Source organism: Podarcis pityusensis, assembly GCF_964106645.2.
Source record: "Podarcis pityusensis genome assembly, chromosome: 4".
NCBI lineage: Eukaryota > Metazoa > Chordata > Lepidosauria > Squamata > Lacertidae > Podarcis > Podarcis pityusensis.
The window spans coordinates 1,191,247-1,210,532 of NC_138027.1; the positions used below are offsets into that span (position 1 = coordinate 1,191,247).

General features: G+C 47.1%; 1 protein-coding gene and 1 long non-coding RNA gene across 2 annotated transcripts; one reads left to right on the top strand and one right to left on the bottom strand.

Moving 5' to 3' along the window:
• Window positions 1–12,590: 12,590 nt before the first annotated feature.
• Window positions 12,591–14,453, top strand: LOC308475248 (olfactory receptor 52E4-like). The gene has a single exon (XM_081002281.1). The coding sequence runs from the start codon at window positions 12,868–12,870 to the stop codon at window positions 13,828–13,830; it is 963 nt and encodes a 320-aa protein (XP_080858407.1). The 5' UTR covers window positions 12,591–12,867; the 3' UTR covers window positions 13,831–14,453.
• Window positions 14,454–15,368: 915 nt separating this feature from the next.
• LOC308475423 lies at window positions 15,369–16,473 on the bottom strand. Its single transcript, XR_013985177.1, has 2 exons — window positions 16,354–16,473; window positions 15,369–15,966 (listed from the first exon to the last, which is right to left on the bottom strand). It is a non-coding gene; the product is annotated as an uncharacterized lncRNA (long non-coding RNA).
• Window positions 16,474–19,286: the final 2,813 nt, after the last annotated feature.

Genomic DNA, 19,286 nt, shown 5'->3' on the forward strand with positions numbered 1-19,286 from the left:
TGGGTCTGGCTGGATAAAACAACTCCTAGGGAACGGACTTTTGATCCTCATTACTCTGACAATCTGTATTGCTGTTTTCTGCTGCGCGATCCACTGTTTCCCGATGTGCTGTCAAGCTTGCGACTCTTGCCTTCCAACCCCTCGCTCGCGGTCGACTATCACCTACAGACCACCGGCACGAGGAACCCAGACGAACTCCATCGAAATGGGGCCCTTAAAGGACTTCCAGAATCTGGATTCTAGGTATGGCATGTCAAACTTTTATTGATTTGTGCGGAGAAAAGGATTGCGCGGCTTCCCTGCCTTCGCAATCTTATCTCCGAAGGGGGGAACTGTCGCCGGAAACCCCCCCCCCATCTCTCATTGACACGTGTATTGCACAAGCACCACACTTACACATACCCGCATCTCCCCTTCCTGACCCTGGAGATGTCCCTTTAGAGGGCCATCCCCTAAAAGCCTTCCGTAAATAAGGAAGCGCTAGCCTAACAGCTTCCCACTATAGCTCCCCGCACAGCCCTATCTTTATTGAGAGTAGACCGGCCGACCGAACTCTGGGTCAATAAGCGGCCGCCTCAGCCAATCAGCGTTAGTGAACAGCGCCCCTTGCGGCGGCCACGCAGGTACTGCAGGCTGTTCGCGCTCTTTTCCCTTACCTTTGACAGCTCTCAATACAAAGTTTCCGAGTTCAATTGACCGTGACTGATCTAATCAAAATGTAGCAAGCTACTTCCGGAAGGCGAAAGTACTTTGAACTTCAAGAACAATATTCTTTATAAATTCACCAAAAATCAGCCGTACTTCGGATTTTCACCGGACCACTTTTATTCTGCCGGATATTACAAAGACTATCAAAGGGGGGTGGCTTGGTATCAAGCGGCCATAATCCCTTGACCGAGCAGTCACGTACCCTGCGCTCCCTCCAGGTAAACGTGACGACCTTGATAGCCATCGTGATGGGTTCAGACAGAAGGCTATCAAGGATACAATGGACTGCCTGCTCTAGTGTATTCCGCACGGACTTTCACAAAGGAACTGTGACCGGATCCCCCTCAGGGGGCAGGAAAACTTCTCCTTCCTCTTTTGTTTTAAACATGACTCATGCGGGGAGGGGGGAGGAGGCTCCGGCCAGGTGTCAGGACACTCAGATTACCTGTGCAACCCCTCCCCGACTCCTCCTATTTTTAATATAATCATGATGTAAATATGATGTAATTCTGAGGGTGTAGCTTAGGGGATTAGCAACTAATAAAAGTTAGGGTCTCCCTTTGTTCTGGGCTTCCATCTTGCTTCACCTCGTGGACGGTGGGAGCCCTGTCGCGACAGTCTTCTTCAAAATAAAGACCAAGCCTACTGGCTGCTGTTTTGCTCTGAATTGCTCTGGTCGGTGTCTTCATTTGTCCAAGGGAGCCCTCGGATTTTCCGGTAACATAGGAAACCCCTCTCAACCTGCCATCCAGCACTGCAGAAGGAAAGACGTTTAGTCTGGCTTTGGTGAATAATCTTCAATAATTTGGTACTGTCAGGTTTTTAATGTAAGATGTTAACTTAATTTTTTTTTTTTATATATAATGATTTTATTAAGGTTTTAAACAAAGAAAAAAAGAAAAACAACACACACAAAAAACAATACAAAACTTAACAATAAAAACAAAACATAACAATTAAAAACAAACTCTCTTTTCCCCTCCAATTTTAGATTACTTATTTTCTGGACTTCCTCATACCTCCTTTTTTTGTATTCCAATCCACATTATTTGTCCAGCAGTTTCTTTTCCACTTTTTTAATCCCAATCTTTAATTTAATAAAATGTTAAAATATATAACTTCAACTTTTTTAAACCTAATCCTTACTCTTAATATCATATAGCTTTAAATTTTTCCCTTTTATTATCAAATTTCCATTTCTTTATACGTCTTTAATCTTAATCTTTAATCTTAATCTATCCTTAACTTTAACCTATACAGCTGGAAACCACTTATTTTCAATCCAACATCACTCTAACATTCCTTAATTTTGCAGTGTTTCTGAAGATAGTCTTTGAATTTCTTCCAGTCTTCCTCCATCGACTCTTCTCCCTGGTCACGGATTCTGCCAGTCATTTCCGCCAATTCCATATAGTCCATAAGTTTCATCTGCCATTCCTCCAGCGTGGGAAGTTCTTGTGTCTTCCAATACTTTGCGATGAGTATTCTTGCTGCTGTTGTTGCATACATAAAGAAAGTTCTATCCTTTTTTAACACCATTTGGCCCACTATGCCCAGGAGAAAGGCCTCTGGTTTCTTGGGGAAGGTATACTTAAATACCTTTTTTTAATTCATTATATATCATTTCCCAGAAAGCCTTAATCTTTGGGCACGTCCACCAAAGGTGAAAAAATGTACCTTCAGTTTCTTTGCATTTCCAACATTTATTATCGGGCAAGTGATAGATTTTCACAAGCTTGACTGGGGTTATGTACCACCTGTATATCATTTTCATAATATTCTCTCTTAAGGCATTACATGCCGTAAATTTCATACCTGTGGTCCATAACTGTTCCCAGTCAGCAAACATAAAGTTATGTCCAACGTCCTGTGCCCATTTAATCATAGCCGATTTTACCGTTTCATCCTGAGTATTCCATTTCAGCAGCAAGTTATACATTCTTGACAAATTCTTAGTTTTGGGTTCTAACAATTCTGTTTCTATCTTTCTTTACTGAACAAACAGAAAACGAAAGTGTTGGACAAAAATTTAACATTGGCTGAAAAAGAGAAGTTTCAGAATGAAACAGGTTTAGTGATAACGAAAAAAGTAAAGTACCTGGGGGTAAACTTAACATCTAAGAATGTGAATTTATTTAAGGACAATTATGACAAATGTTGGACAGAGGTAAAGAAAGATCTAGAAATATGGTCAAGATTGAAACTCTCTTTGTTAGGTCGAATTGCTGTTATCAAGATGAATGTATTGCCTAGAATGTTGTTTTTATTTCAGACATTGCAGATTTTGGACAAGATGGACTGTTTCAAGAAGTGGCAGAAAGATATATCTAAATTTGTCTGGCAGGGCAAAAAGCCCAGAATAAAATTTAAGATTCTAACTGATGCAAAAGATAGAGGGGGGTTTGCCCTGCCGGACTTAAGACTCTACTATGAATCGGCGGCTTTCTGCTGGTTGAAACATTGGCTACTTCTTGAGAATACAGACATTTTGGATCTAGAAGGGTTTGACAATAGATTTGGCTGGCATGCATACATATGGTATGATAAGGTAAAACTGCATAAAGGTTTCAAAAACCATATTGTTAGGAAAGCATTATATAATGTTTGGATGCGGTATAAAGATTTATTGGAAAGTAAAACTCCCAGGTGGTTGTCACCAATGGAAGCTAAAGAGGTGAAAAAACTTAATATGGAGTCTAAATGGCCAAAATATTGTGAAATTTTAGAACAAGATGGGGGAAAAGTTAAATTACAGTGTTATGAGAAATTAAAGTCCAAAGTGCGAGATTGGTTGCACTATCTTCAGATAAACGAGACATTTAAACAGGATAGGAAAATAGGTTTCCAGATGGAGAGGTCAAAATTAGAAACAGAACTGTTAGAACCCAATACTAAGAATCTGTCGAGAATGTATAATCTGCTGTTGAAATGGAACACACAGGACGAAACGGTGAAATCAGCTATGATAAAATGGGCACAAGATATTGGTCATAACATTATGTTTGCTGACTGGGAACAGTTGTGGACCACCGGTATTAAATTTACGGCATGTAATGCCTTAAGAGAAAACATTATGAAAATGATGTATAGGTGGTACATGACCCCAGTCAAGCTTGCAAAAATTTATCATTTGCCCAATAACAAATGTTGGAAATGTAACGAGTCTGAAGGTACTTTTTATCACCTTTGGTGGACTTGCCCGAGGATAAAAGCTTTTTGGGAAATGATCTATAATGAAATCAAGAAGGTTCTTAAATGGACCTTCCCTAAAAAACCTGAGGCTTTTCTCCTGGGCATCGTCGGCCAATTGGTGAGAAGGAAGGACAGGACGTTTTTTATGTATGCGACCACAGCAGCAAGGATTCTTCTAGCAAAGTATTGGAAGACACAACAACTACCCACACTGGAAGAATGGCAGACGAAGGTGATCGACTACATGGGACTGGCGGAGTTGACTGGCAGAATCCGTGACCAGGGGAAAGAGACAGTGGAAGAAGATTGGAAGAAATTCAAAGTATATCTTAGAACTTGTTGTAAAATTCAGGAATGTTAAAATGTCAAGGGGTTGGGAAACAGAGAATTGCAGCTGTAATTAACAATATTAGAAGAACTTAAAAGAAATTGAATTGAATATTTAGTTATGAGGAGTTGCTGAAGAAATATAAAACAAGGATGCAGAAAAGGGGAGGTATGGGGAAGTCCGGAAAGTAAGGTTTATGAAAAAATGGCTATGAAATTATACATGTTTATATGTTTGTATGTTGGTGTATTGTGTATTGTTTGTTTTTTTATTTTGTGTTTGGAAAATTAATAAAAATTTACTTAAAAAAAAACAAAAAACAATTCTGTTTCTAATTTGGATCTTTCCACCTGGAAGCCAATTTTCCTGTCCAGTTTAAATGCCTCCATTATCTGATAATAATGAAGCCAGTCTCGCACTTTGTTTTTTAGTTTTTCAAAACTCTGCAATTTCAGTCTATCTCCATCTTGTTCCAAAATTTCCCAATATTTCGGCCATTTGACCTCCATATTGACCTTTTTCAAGGCTTTCGCTTCCATTGGTGACAGCCACCTTGGGGTTTTATTTTCTAACAAATCCTTATATCTTAACCAAACATTAAATAGCGCTTTCCTGACAATGTGGTTTCTAAATGCTTTATGTGCTTTGACCTTATCATACCATAAATATGCATGCCATCCAAATACATTATTGAAACCTTCCAAGTCCAAAATGTCAGTGTTTTCAAGAAGTAGCCATTCTTTCAACCAGCAAAAGGCTGCTGATTCATAATAAAGTTTAAGGTCTGGCAGGGCAAATCCACCTCTTTCTTTTGCATCTGTTAGTATTTTAAATTTTATTCTAGGCTTCTTGCCCTGCCAGACAAATTTAGAGATATCTTTCTGCCACCTCTTGAAACAATCCATTTTGTCCACAATCTGCAAAGTTTGAAACAAAAACAACATTCTAGGCAATACATTCATTTTTATCGCAGCAATACGGCCTAGCAGTGAAAGCTTCAAATTTGACCAAATTTCTAAATCTTTTTTCACTTCTGACCAACATTTTTCATAATTATCTTTAAATAAATTCCCATTTTTTGCTGTCATGTTAATCCCCAGGTATTTAACTTTCTTAACCACTGTTAAACCTGTCTCATTCTGAAACCTCTCTTTTTCAAACGGTGTTAAATTTTTCTCTAGAACCTTGGTTTTTGACTTGTTCAATTTAAATCCTGCCACTTGACCAAATTCTTGAATCAGTTCTAAAACCCTTTTTGTACTAGATTCTGGCTCCTGTAACGTCGATACTAAGTCATCTGCAAATGCTCTCAATTTATACTGTTTAATTCCGACCGTAAGATGTTAACTTAAAGACATGCCCATATTGTACTCCTACTGCCAGCGGACTACAGACTGTGTGTGATGGAGATCACAAGTCACTGGGTGCATTATCCCATAATCTTTGCTTTAACGTCTTTAGGGCGCCTTCTTAACCCAGGTAATACAGTTGGGGTGTGACGGACTAATAGAGGTGGCTTTTCTAGCCATGGTTTTCTGCCATTTGCTGACAAACTCCTCATTGGTCAGGTGTTGGTACAAGCCCTTCCCTAGATCAAACACTGAAATCCTGAGCCAATGTTTTAGGGCAGCCCACCATGCTTTAGTTGAGATTGTGCATTCACCAGCTTCTGACAGAAGTACGGAGTTGGGGACACAGTTGGGTACGTGCAGCAGAGATCGTAAATTTTGCCTGAAAGCCTTCTAGCTCAGGCAGGTCCTCATTATGCCAGACATTTGCAGCGTACAGGAGTTGGGAAACGGATTTTGCATTGAAAAGCCTTAAGGCTGCTGGAACATGCTTATCATTACTTTTAAAAGAAGACTGTTGTGTCATCATTGTTCTTAAGAGGGAACCAAAGGGGAATTTACCAGGAGCAATCCAATCTGGACAAGCCAGGCTAGATTGCTCAATTTATATGGTTCTAACGAATCTGTCGGGACGCGGGTGGCGCTGTGGGTAAAACCTCGGCGCCTAGGACTTGCCGATCGCATGGTCGGCAGTTCGAATCCCCGTGGCGGGGTGCGCTCCCGTTGCTCAGTCCCAGCGCCTGCCAACCTAGCAGTTCGAAAGCACCCCCGGGTGCAAATAGGGACCGCTTACTAGCGGGAAGGTAAACGGCGTTTCCGTGTGCGGCTCTGGTTCGCCAATGCAGCTTGTCACGCTGGCCACGTGACCCGGAAGTGTCTGTGGACAGCGCTGGTTCCCGGCCTATAGAGTGAGATGAGCGCACAGCCCTAGAGTCTGTCAAGACTGGCCCATAAGGGCAGGGGTATCTTGACCTTTACCTTAACGAATCTGTCAACTAGTTTCCTGCTGTGTACTAGGGAATGTGCTCTCCTACCAGCTCACTAGCATGAGTGAGGAAGGATAATATTGAATCAATACATCCTCTCCCACTATCCACAACATTCTCACACCAGCAGCTACCACAGATGCATCTCCATCAGCAGGGAGGCTGAGTGGACCTCCTTGGTCCGCCTTTTTCATCTGGATCCTGGAGTTCTGCTACAGCTTCTGGGGAAGAACAGACAGAAGGACAGAAGGAGAGCCTGATGGATCAAGCCAATGGCCCGGCCAGCCCAGCCTCTTGTTCTCACAGTGGCCGACCAGATGCCCCAAGGGGGAAAACAACAAGCAGAACCTGAGCACAAGAGCTGCTCTCCCCTCCTGCCCTTTCTAGCGACTGGCATTTAGAAGCCCTGCTGCCGCCAACTGATGCTATTTAAAGACAAAAGCAGGGGCACCCAACCAAGGCATCTGAAACATTGCAGGGACTCAAAACAAAGCAACACACACACACACACACAGAGAGAGAGAGAGAGAGAGAGAGAGAGAGAGAGAGAGAGAGAAAGAGAGAGAGAGAGAGCACCCGTTCAAATGCTCAAGAACCAATGCTTATGGCCATCTTATCAGAATAAGGCAAGGGAACCCTATGAAACACTGAAGATCACCCAAAATAGCCATTTAAAAAAAAAATAGTTCCAAAGGTAGTAATGATGTTGGAGAGGAGAAGAGGGGAGAAGACCCGCGTTGCCCTGTGGGTGGGTCAGGGTCAGCCACAATCCCCAAATCCCCCTCCTGCCTGGCAGATTGGGCAAGAGCCCACATGGCAAAGAGCCAGACAGAAGCCCATCACCTTCACAATGCATATTGGGGAAACGCAATGCAGGCTGGGAGTTCACCAGGTGCAGCAAGAATAAGTGGTGCCAACTGATTCAAGATAATAAAGGAATGTTTCCTTGGAAGGGGAAAGATGAATGAATAAATGAAATGAATGAATAATTGCAGCCCTGAGGGACAGGGACTTTCTACCTGGCACCGCACCTCTTTTCTGACATGATTCTGACATCTCCGATTAAGCTTCTTGAAAAGTTGTATGGGAAATCATGGGAACATTTGAATTGGATATAGCCTTTTGCTCTGGGTTATTCTTTGCTTGCTTAGGAGTGGAAAATTACCGGTAGTTGCAACAAATAAATGATCAGGCTTAATAGCCGCTGTTTGGCTTCTTTAACTGGGCTGTGGTCTCTTGCTTGAACCTGACCAATTTTGGACCCGCAGGGCCAAAAAAGTTGGGAAACCCCAAGTTTTGATACTTCCTTAGCACTATTGGCCCTCAAGACCCCTCTCCTCCCCCCTGAATTTGTCTAATCCTCTTTCAAAGCCTCTCAAGTTGGAGGCCATGGAGACCTCAAACGGCTGGTGACTTTTGGGATGGTTCTAATAAAAGGTGCTGAAGCTCAACATCAGTTGAGGACTTCAGAATTCTTAAATTACTGGCTACTTCAGAAGCACTTGACTTGGTCTTTGCCCTGGAGAAGGAATCATAGAACCACAGAACTGTGGAGTTGGAAGGGACCCTGAGGGCCATCTAGTCCAACCCCCAGCAGTGCAGGAATCTCAGCTAAAGCAACTCAACTAAAGAATCTCAACTAAAAGAGACATGGAGCATCACCATCTTTTTATTTGTACCCCACCCATCAGACAGGTTTGCCTGAGCCACTCTAGGCGGCTTTCTCAACAATTTATAAAACCACAAGACAGTCAAGCATTAAGAACTTCCCTAAACAGGGCTGCCTTCAGATGTCTTCTAAAAGTCTAGTAGTTGTTTATTTCCTTGACATCTGTGCTCTAAGTGCCTGGATGGGGGAGATATCTGTATTCCTGGGCTCACACTCAGCCTTTGAGTGGAAGAGTTGTCCAGGTGTGGGCAGTTGTAACTGATACGAGCCTCTGCAGAGGAGGCACTTTTACGCCATCCCTTAGTCAGTCCTTCTGGCTTCCTGTCTCCCCTGGAACAATTTCTGACGAGAAATCCCAAAGGGGCTCAGGGATGCCTGACCAGGGCTGTGTGTCTCCCTGCCAAGGCAAGGGGCAGCGTTGGGGAACAGGGAGGCAGGCACCAGAGGCTTCCGATGGAGGTGGTGAGGAATCTAGTGAACCCTAAATGCACACGCTTTTGCTGGATTAAGAGCTGTTCGGCAGTGGAACTCTCCTTCCTTGGAGGTTTTAAAGCAGTGGTTGGGTGGCCATTTGCCATGGGTGTTTCAGTTGAGATTCCTGCATCACAGGGGGGTCAGGCTGGATGACCTCTGTGGGTCCCTTCCAGCTCTACAATTCTATGATGGCTATTTTCAAGTATCTGAAGGGTTGTTTCATAAAAGATGGAGCAACCTTGTTTTTCTGCTGCTCCAGAGGCATAGACCCCAAAAGGGGTGGAGGAGCTTCTTCTGTTGCATCCTTGCGGACACCTCTTCCCTCTTCCAGGTGGAAGAAGAGAGGAAGGCTAGCCTGAAACTTCAAACAGTTCAAATCCAGGCTAGCCTTCCTCTCTTCTTCCACTTGGACTCGCTGGAGTTAGAGGCTGCAGCCCAGGATGGGGACACCGTGGTCCTCCAGATATATTGGGACTTTGACTTCCCTCAGTCCCAAACAGCACAGCTCATGGTCAAAGATGATGGGAGATGGGTTGCATGGATACCCGGAGGGCCACAGATCCCCCAGCCCTGTGGTCATCAAACCCTGGGGGCAGCACTGTGCTGGAGGGACTCAATGATTAATCCCCCGACCCGGTGGCCTTGGAGAGATGCCCCACAGCTGGGCATACCTTGGCGCAATGGACCTGTTTGGGATGGAAAATGTCTCTGAACAGCCCCTTGAGATGCCCCCTCCCTCGTTCTCCACAGAGGCACCATAAAGGCTGCTTCCCGCTCAGCCAGGTGGCCTCAGAGTGATGCTCTGCGCAGGATGCAGCTGCTTGCAAAACTCCACCTGGAAGCTCAGGAGCAGAAGAAGCTGCCTTAGACTCACCCGAACGACACCTTAACCTAGAGGTGGACCGCAGTGGCTGCGGTGGCTTTTCAGGGTCTCAGGCAGGGAGTCTCTCCAGCCCCCTGCCTGGAGTTGCTGAGGACCAGACCTGCATGTGAAGCAGATGCTCTCCTGGTGGCTGACAGACCTCCCTGTGGCTCTGCAGGTGAGAGGGTTCGCTCTCGCCAGAATGGCTCTTCTCTGCCTCCACATGGGGAGGCTGCGGGGCACCTGAATGCCAGTTGCTTGTGACGTAAAAAAAATGCCTGATTCCTGATACAGACTTTGTTCTAACTGTTCCAATGCTGTGCATTTAACCTTTTTTTTAGAGAGAGAGAGAGAATGTACCAATGAACGTTTTGATTCCTGTGTGCCTGCCTTCTCATGCCTTCCTCCTGCACTGAATGCCGGCCTTATCTGACCCTAGAAGGACTCAGGGTGTTTTGCTAGGGTGTTTTGACAAGCCAGGGAGAAAGATGTAGGAAGGGATGCCAGTGGCCCCTCACGGAAGACTGGTTGCCAAGGCAACTGGAGGTTATGTGCAAAAGCTGAGACCCAGACATTTCACACTCCTGCACCTGCAACCCTTTTCATGTATGCAATAATCATAGAATCATAGATCTGTAGAGTTGGATGGGACCCGAGGGGTAATAATAATAATAATAATAATAATAATAATAATAATAATTATAATTTATTATTTGTTATTTGTTATTTATTTATTTATTTATTTATTTATTTATTTATTATTTGTACCCCGCCCATCTGGCTGGGTTTCCCCAGCCACTCTGGGCAGCTTCCATAGAAACAAAAAATACAGTAAAATATCACAGATTAGCCCTGAACAGGGCTGCCTTAAGATGTCTTCTAAATGTCAGGTAGTTATTTATCGCTTTGACATCTGATGGGAGGGCGTTCCACAGGGCGGGCGCCACTACCAAGAAGGCCCTCTGCCTGGTTCCCTGTAGCTTTGCTTCTCGCAATGAGGGAACCGCCAGAAGGCCCTCGGTGCTGGACCTCAGCGTCTGGGCAGAATGATGGGAGTGGAGACGCTCCTTCAGGTATACTGGACCAAGGCCATTTAGGGCTTTAAAGGTCAACACCAGCACTTTGAATTGTGCTCGGAAACGTACTGGGAGCCAATGTAGGTCTTTCAAGACCGGTTTTTATGTGGTCTCGGCGGCCGCCCCCAGTCACCAGTCTAGCTGCCACATTCTGGATTAATTGTAGTTTCCGGGTCACCTTCAAAGGTAGCCCCACATAGAGCGCATTGCAGTAGTCCAAGTGGGAGATAACTAGAGCATGCACCACTCTGGCAAAACACTCCGCGGGCAGGAAGGGTCTCAGCCTGCGTACCAGGTGGAGTTGATAGACAGCTGCCCTGGATACAGAATTGACCTGCGCCTCCATGGACAGCTGTGAGTCCAAAATGCCTCCCAGGCTGTGCACCTGGTCCTTCAGGGGCACAGTTACCCCATTCAGGACCAGGGAGTCCTCCACACCAGCCCGCCCCCTGTCCCCCAAAAACAATACTTCTGTCTTGTCAGGATTCAACTTCAATCCATTAGCCGCCATCCATCCTCCAACCGCCTCCAGACACTCACACAAGACCTTCACCGCCTTCACTGGTTCTGATTTGAAAGAGAGGTAGAGCTGGGTATCATCTGCATATTGATGGACACCCAGTCCAAATCCCCTGATGATCTCTCCCAGCGGCTTCATATAGATGTTAAAAAGCATGGGGGAGAGGACGGAACCCTGAGGCACCCCACAAGTGAGAGCCCAGGGGTCTGAACACTCATCCCCCACCACCACTTTCTGAACACGGCCCAGGAGGAAGGAACAAAACCACTGTATAACAGTGCCCCCAGCTCCCAGCCCCTCTAGACGGTCCAGAAGGATGTTATGGTCGATTGTATCAAAGGCCGCTGAGAGATCCAGCAGAACCAGGAAACAACTCTCACCTTTGTCCCTAGCTCGCCGGAGATCATCAACCAGCACGACCAAGGCAGTTTCAGTGCCATGGTGATGCCTGAATCCCGATTGGAAGGGATCCAAATGGTCCGCTTCTTCCAGGTGTGCCTGGAGTTGTTCAGCAACCACGCGCTCAATCACCTTGCCCAAGAATGGAAGATTTGAGACTGGGCGATAGTTGGCCATACTGGCCGGGTCTAAAGATGGTTTTTTAAGAAGTGGTTTAATGACCGCCTCTTTCAGCGGATCTGGGAATGTTCCCTCACAGAGGGAAGCATTCACCACCCCGCAGAGCCCATCGCCCAGCCCTTCCCGGCTTGCTTTTATTAGCCAGGATGGGCAAGGATCAAGGAGACAGGTGGTTGCTTTCACGCGTCCAAGCAGCCTGTCCACATCCTCGGGGGTAACGGATTGAAATTGATTCCATGCAACTTGACCAGACAGAGCTCTAGCACTCTCCCGCCCTGGCCCTGCTCCCACAGTGGTGTCTAGCTCCTTCCGAATATGAGTGATTTAATCTGCAAAAAACTTTGCAAAATCGTTGCAGGAGATCTTGGGGTCTTTACAAGGCCCCGGTGGTAAAGGTGGTTCCGTTAAATTGCGAACCACCTGAAAGAGTCTCCTGCTACTATTTTCTGCAGATGCAATAGAGGCGGTGTAGAAAGTCTTCTTCGCTGTTGCTATCACCACTTGGTAGGCTCGACGTTGAGCTCTAACCTGTGTCTGATCAGATTCGGAGTGAGTTTTCTGCCACCGACGCTCTAGCCGTCTCAGCGATTGTTTCATCGCCCTCAGCTCCGAAGAAAACCACGAGGCTGTCCGGGCTCCATGCAATCGGAGAGGGCGCTTCGGAGCCAGACAGTCGATAGCCCTGGTTAACTCCACATTCCAGCGGGCCACCAGGGAATCAGCTGAAAGGCCATCAACATGGGCTAAAGCATCCCCTACCACTCTCTGGAAACCATTTGGATCCATTAAGTGGTGGGGGCGGACCATCCAAATTGGTCCCACCTCCCTGCAGAGGGGAAGGGTCCAACCCCCTGCAACGGGGGTTAGAACTGCAGTGTTGGCTCTAGCTTCCTCCTTGGCCCTCTTGACTCCTACCCCCTTTCTACAGTCGCTCACCTATTCCCATTTGCCTCCATGCTCCTCTTGACTCCTGAATGTGAGACGGGTCCCTTGGCTGCCATCATAGGTCACCATGGCCATCTTCAGGCATCTCTACTCGTGTCCAAATGGTTCTACCTGCTAGCCTGTTTCTTTTTTCTTGGCAGGGATGAAGTGACCCACACCTGGCCAGAGGCAGGAGGAGAATGCCTCTTTCGAATGCCACCCACTTTCATTCCCCCACGTGCATCTTGCTGGGGGTCCCGGGGCTGGAAGCTCTCCACTCCTGGATCTCCATCCCCTTCTGCCTCGGCTACGTCATCGCTCTCGTGGGCAACTGCACCATCCTCTTCATCATCAAAACGGAAGCCAGCCTCCACCAGCCCATGTTCTTCTTCCTCTCTTTCCTCTCCACCATCGACCTGGGCCTCTCCACCTCCACTCTGCCCAAAATGCTGGCCATCTTCTGGTTTGGCCTCGGGGAGATGAGCTTTGGCTCCTGCCTTGCCCAGATGTTCTTCATCCACACCTTCACGGGGATGGAGTCTGTTGTGCTGCTAGCCATGGCCTTTGACAGGTACGTGGCCATCTGTGACCCCTTGAGGTACACCACCATCCTGACCAAGCCACGGCTCGCCTGGATGTGCGCTGGCGTGGTTCTGAGACCCTCTATGCTGGTGGTGCCCATTGCCCTGTTGACTCTCCGCCTGCCCTTCTGCAGCGACCACATCATCATTGCCCACACCTACTGCGAGCACATGGGCATCGCCAAGCTGGCCTGCGCTGACATCCGGGTCAATGTCATCTACGGCCTCTTCGCCATTGCCTTCCTCATGCTAGATTTGGTCCTCATTATTCTGTCCTATGTGCTGATCTTGCAGTCTGTTTTCCGGCTCCCCTCCAAAGAGGCCCGGCTCAAATCCTTGGGCACTTGTGGCTCTCACGTTGCAGTCATTTTTGTCTTCTACACTCCTGCCTTCTTCTCCTTCCTCACCCACCGCTTCGGACGCAACATCCCCCATTATGCACATATCCTCATTGCCAACCTCTACGTCATTTTGCCCCCGGTGCTCAACCCCGTAATTTACGGCATCCGGACCCGGGAGCTGCGCAGGAGGATCCTGCAATTCTTGTTCTCCAAAAGGGCGCCTTTGTCCAACGTCTCCTGATTATCCTGCCTTGCAGGGGGTTGGACTAGATGACCCCCAGGGTCCCTCCCCACTCTACGATTCTATTTTGCATTCCTACAATCTGTTGAGTGGGAATTCAGATACGGAATCTGAGTGTTTTGTTTTGATCCTAAGAGATCCAATGTGGCGAAGGGACAGAGCTCAGAGGAAGGTCCCGCCTTCAGTCCCCACTGGCAGCCCCAGCTAAGGCTGGGAGAGAAACCCCAGAGAGCTGTTGCTGCCAGTCAGTGTGGGGTGCCCTGAGGTAGATGGACCGATGGCCTGATTCATAATTCTGTCATTCTATGATCCTGGCAAGCTGGACTCTGGCCTGATTCACTGCTGCAGCACAGTTGGGAGGAGAAGAGGAGGAGGAACAATAACATTTTGACCATGGGCACAAGAATTCTTCTTGTTCTTGATATTCTGCCTTTCTCCCTGACAGGGACTCAAGGCGGCTTACACTTAAGATAGAAACAGCTAAACACATAGAAAAAGAGTAATAATTTAAGAAACAATTACATATTAATGGAATTAATAGTATATTGAAATAATTTAGAACATTCCCATAGAAGCAGCATGTCACCAGCGCTTTCATGCGAAGCCGTCACTTCCCCAAAGCCTCTTGGGACAAGGAAGTCTTGACCTGCTGGCAAAAGACCCCAAGGAGGGAGCCAAGCTCAGGAAGGGAAGTTCCAAAGAATGTTCGTGTTAAACTGCAGTTGTTGTTCATAAAGCAGGTATACAAGGCTGTATGCAAAGTGGGCCAATGTCATCTTCATGCCTGTTTCATCTTAATTTTGGGGAAGACACATCACTATACAGAGAGATTTAAGAATGCAATAAAGAATGCAGAAAAAAAATGGGATAGAATATTTTAGGTTTTCCCTCTATATTTGTGTAATTATTTTTTATGCACGTTATAGTAATGTTTTTAATGAAGCAATAAATGGGAAGGAAAAAAACCTATCTTTTCAGACTGATTTATTGCAATGCTTTGGCTTTCTGAAATGTGGTCCCCTCTGGACAACAAATACCATTAGCCATGCCACCCCAGATATGGGGCAGATATGGGGGGTGGGCAGGCAAAGAGAGAAGCTTGGTGCCTGTGGCTGGTGCAGGGAAAAGCAGGCAGACCCCCCCATGCAGAAAATGGGAACAGGCCCTGGAGAAGACGGGAGGAGGAGCTCAGCTCCGCAGGATTCGCAGGGGAGTCTGCTGACCTTTTGGGGTCTCAGGGCGCAGAAATGGCTCCTCTTCCTTTAAGGGCCCTCAGACCTCCTGGGACACCCAAGAAGATTCCCTTGTTGCTTCTTTCAGTCAATGGAGGTTGCATTTCCTCATTGACAGGAGGGATGTTGCTAAAGCATGCAATGCACCCTTCACACGTGGTTGTGTGTTAGGAACACAGGCACAAATGATTGTGTGTGTGTGTGTTTTGTATTTGTAAACTACCCCTGTCTCTGAGATTCCAGGGCTCCCAGGCGCTGACCAAAGATCCAATTTCCTTGGAAGGAAGGTCAGCGGAGACTGTGGCATCTTTATGATGTGTAGTTTCATTTACTCACAAATTCAACCAGAGTGTAGGATGGAGGGGCTCACAGCACTGACACCCCCAGCAGGTCTGGCTTCTCCATCTGTCGCAGCTTTGGCTCCGGCACAGAGGAAGCCGGTCTCTGGGTCTCCCACAACTGTCTCTGGGTCTTGCTTTCCTAGCTAGACAGCCCCCCCCCCATTAGCCTGGGTTGCCCCCCCTTGCTGCAGCTCTTGCAACCCAGCTCCTTCTTTGGAGATGCTGAGGAGGACACTCTATGGCCAGAGAAGGCCCTTGTCTTGCCAAGAAACTTGTCTGTGGGTGGGAATCGTGCATCCATAATGCTATGGAAAGGGTGAATGTCTTCTAGAATTCTCTGGTGTCACCAGAAGAGGAAGCCGTTCTTTTCAGTCAGGTCTGTTATTAACTGCAGAGGATGAGTAGCCTTGGGATCCTCTTGGGGAGATGGAAGTGTTCAAAGGACTGAATCTACTTGCTCTGAGATGGGGGAACCTTCGGGCAAAGGCCAGCAATGAAGGGATGCTGTTGGCCACTAGTTTCTGTTCCTCCCCACTTTCCCAAAGGGCGTAACATCTGAGGTCCTGCGGGAGGAAAGAGCGTCTCTGGGTCAGGGGCCAGTCTGGGCCAAAACGGCCCTCACCTGCCCCCACCACAGAGTCCCTGGCTCTCGTCTATATTATTGCACTTTATGTGTTGTTTATGTGCAAGATAAACATTTGATATTGTGATAAGACTATATAGAAGAGTATTGTTTATGTGACTGCACACCCAGTTACGTCTTGTGTGTTTGTCCATTCCAGGAACAGCATTCCTGACCCAGATTTTCACAAGAAGTCCCTAAGATGATTCCCCTTTCAAACAGGATACGTGAATCTAAGCCAGTAGGGTCCTCTTCTCTGGCAGACGGACAACCCCTTCCCCAAACCCCCACTTCCCCATGGGGGTCCCCCACATCACCACCCACTCACCAGGATGGCTTTGGCCATCTCCTGCTTGGAGCACTTCAGGGTTCAGAGCCCCGTTAGCTGAGCTGCCTGGCAGTTCTGAATCACCTCCGGCAGGTACAGCTGATCTTCCTCCAGCAGGTGAAAGGCAAAAGTCAGGCTGTCAGTTCCTCGAGGACTGAGGACTTCTCCACATCCCAGAGTGCAGAGTGGGGGGCAAGGAGGGCAGGTCTGAGTCCCTGCTCTGGTTCTCTCCAATACTCACCTCTGGGGGAGGGATGTGCAACCGCAGCACATCTGCAAAGAGAAGGACATGGGGACAGGCGAGTCCATCCCTGAGCACCTGGCAAGGCTATTCCAAGAGTTTTCTCCTGGATTCCAAGTCCTACTGCAGGGGAGGGACATCCCAAGCCTTGGGGACCAATCCTGGCCTCCTTCCCCCAGAACGTGGCTCCCCAGCGAAGGTGCCCCTCCGGCAGATAACTGCCCCCCAGCCTTGCCCCCCAGCCCAGCCCCCTGCTTCCTCCACCAGACTCCACAAACTGGGTTGGCCACTGGGTGGATTGGGTTTCCAGCCGCTGGCCCAGATGGACCTTGGGTCAGATCCAGCTATCTGGCTCTTTGCATCTTTTCACTAGCTGCCCCCCATGCCGATTCCTGCCCTCCTCTGTCCCAAAAAGGAGGGCCACTTGCTCACCTGGTGCCACGGGCTCAGTGGCGTAGCGTGGGTTGTCAGCACCCGGGGCAAGGCAAGTAATTTGCGCCCCCTAACCCGTGGATTTTAGCACTGATTTTAGCACTGCGAGTACGAGCGTCCCCCCCAGATGTTGCGCCCGGTGCGGCCGGGCCCCCCTGCACCCCCCACGCTACGCCACTGCACGGGCTGCTCCGGGCCTTGCTGGGGGGCCACCCTTTTGCAGCGTCTGAACAGGCGCCTTAAGCACCTGATCCTAGAAGGGATGAGTGGAGAGAGCGACTCAGAAGCCGGCAGCCCCAATTCTGGGGGGTTGCTTATGTGTGAGGAGGGGAGTTGAAGAGCTACAGCCATGCCAGGACCCAGAGAGCCTGCCCCCTCATTTCTTGCTGACTTGACCTGGAGGCTGCAGCCCGAGTGCTCAGCTGCTCCCACCAGTGGAGGTACTTTCTTATGCATGCTTTTAATGCTAATATACAAAAGTATATCATTTCCCCTTCCAGAAATGCTGAATTGCTAATTCAGGGGACACTGAAGTCCTTGCAGAGATTACAGGACAGCTTTCCAGATTAGGTAGCTGGGAGTGAGACAGTTGGCAGAGTGGCACTGGGCTCGCTAAGATGCCAACTACTACAGGAGTTACTTTATTGAGCCTTTTCAGCACTGCAATACCATTTCTTTAAAAGGTTGATTTTTAAGTCATGGCAGAGTGTGAGCAAATACTCCAGATCTGCCAAGCTTTCAGGAGCAGGACTAAGGGGTGAAATGAAGCCCCCCAGACCTCCAAAGGTTGAGGGAAAGGCTCTATCTCCCTTCTTCCTTTTCGTTATCAGTTATTTACACCTAAGAAATGGGAAGAAAGCAGCTGCTCATGTAAAGCGCTGGGTTTGTTGGGGTTGAGATTAACTAGCACATTGAGTGAGCTCTGTCCTCTTGCAACAGCTGGATACTGGCTTTGAAAGAAGTGAATGATTACTACAATATCTTACAAGGAGACATGGGAAACATGTTTTGGAAAATTGCACTGAATTGAATTAATTTGGCAATGACTTGTAATAATCTGGAAAAATCAATAAAAACAAATGACAAGAAATTCCGCCCACCCGCCAAGGCTGGAGAACTTTCTATCATTGTTCTGTAGCTGTGCCCTGTGAAAATCCAGTCTCACCTGCTGAACTGAAGCTCGGATAAGCAAAATCTCCCTTGGGATTTCCCACTTTAACCTCCTCCAAAAGTTTGAGGGAAAAGCTGTACCTCGTTTCTTCCTTTCCAGTATCAGTTATTTCCACCTAAGAAATTGCGGGCAAGAAGTTACTCTTGTAACTGCAGGGTTTGTTGGGGTAGAGATTAAGGAGCCAATGATGACATGATTTTTCAGCAATAAATATGATCTTATGTGTAAGTGAAGTCACATTTGAAACAATACAGAAGCAGCCAAAGGGAATTTCCTAGGAAGTCTTTTATTCAGTCTCACCTGCAATCATGTGTCCTGAACACACAGAAACACATAGATAATGTGAAATAACTGGGAGTTACAGACTCAAAATAACACACAAAACTTGCAAGCAGATTAATGGAATAGTACACATGATTTCCCCACCTCTTTTTTTTATAAAAAATATTGCTTTTATTTATTTTCATGGTACAAAAGATAATTTTAAAGAAAGCAATGGTTACAACAATGGTAAACAACAAATAGATTGTCCTCGTGGAATTGCAGACTTTCATCCTGCCATGTGTTAAAGTTTCATTTGATTATTCTAAAAGATCACGCCACGTTTTCCCACGAGTGCTGGGTGGATTCCTGCAACAGTCTTAACAATTTATGTATTCAATAAACTTTGGTCACTTGTCATAAAAGGAATATGGATTGTGTTCCCCCACCTTTTGGATACTTAAATTGTGATGCCCAGAATTGAACACAGGATTCAAGGTGGGGTTTGACCAAGGCAACCTGCTCCTGCCAACATAGCAGTTCGAAAGCACGTCAAAGTGCAAGTAAATAAATAGGTACCGCTCCAGCGGGAAGGTAAACAGCGTTTCCATGCGCTGCTCTGGTTCACCAGAAGCGGCTTAGTCATGCTGGCCACATGACCTGGAAGCTGTACGCCGGCTCCCTTGGCCAATAAAGCGAGATGAGCGCCGCAACCCCAGAGTCGGCCACAACTGGACCTAATGGTCAGGGGTCCTAAAGGTATTTATTCTTGCCCTTGATCTGATTCTGCCTTCTGCCACATTGGCCTCCGCTCCCCATTTGGTGTCA

Bases quoted from the DNA above. Each gene is read 5' to 3' on its own strand.
- LOC308475248 (XM_081002281.1), top strand. From the start codon at position 12,868: ATGCCTCTTTCGAATGCCACCCACTTTCATTCCCCCACGTGCATCTTG.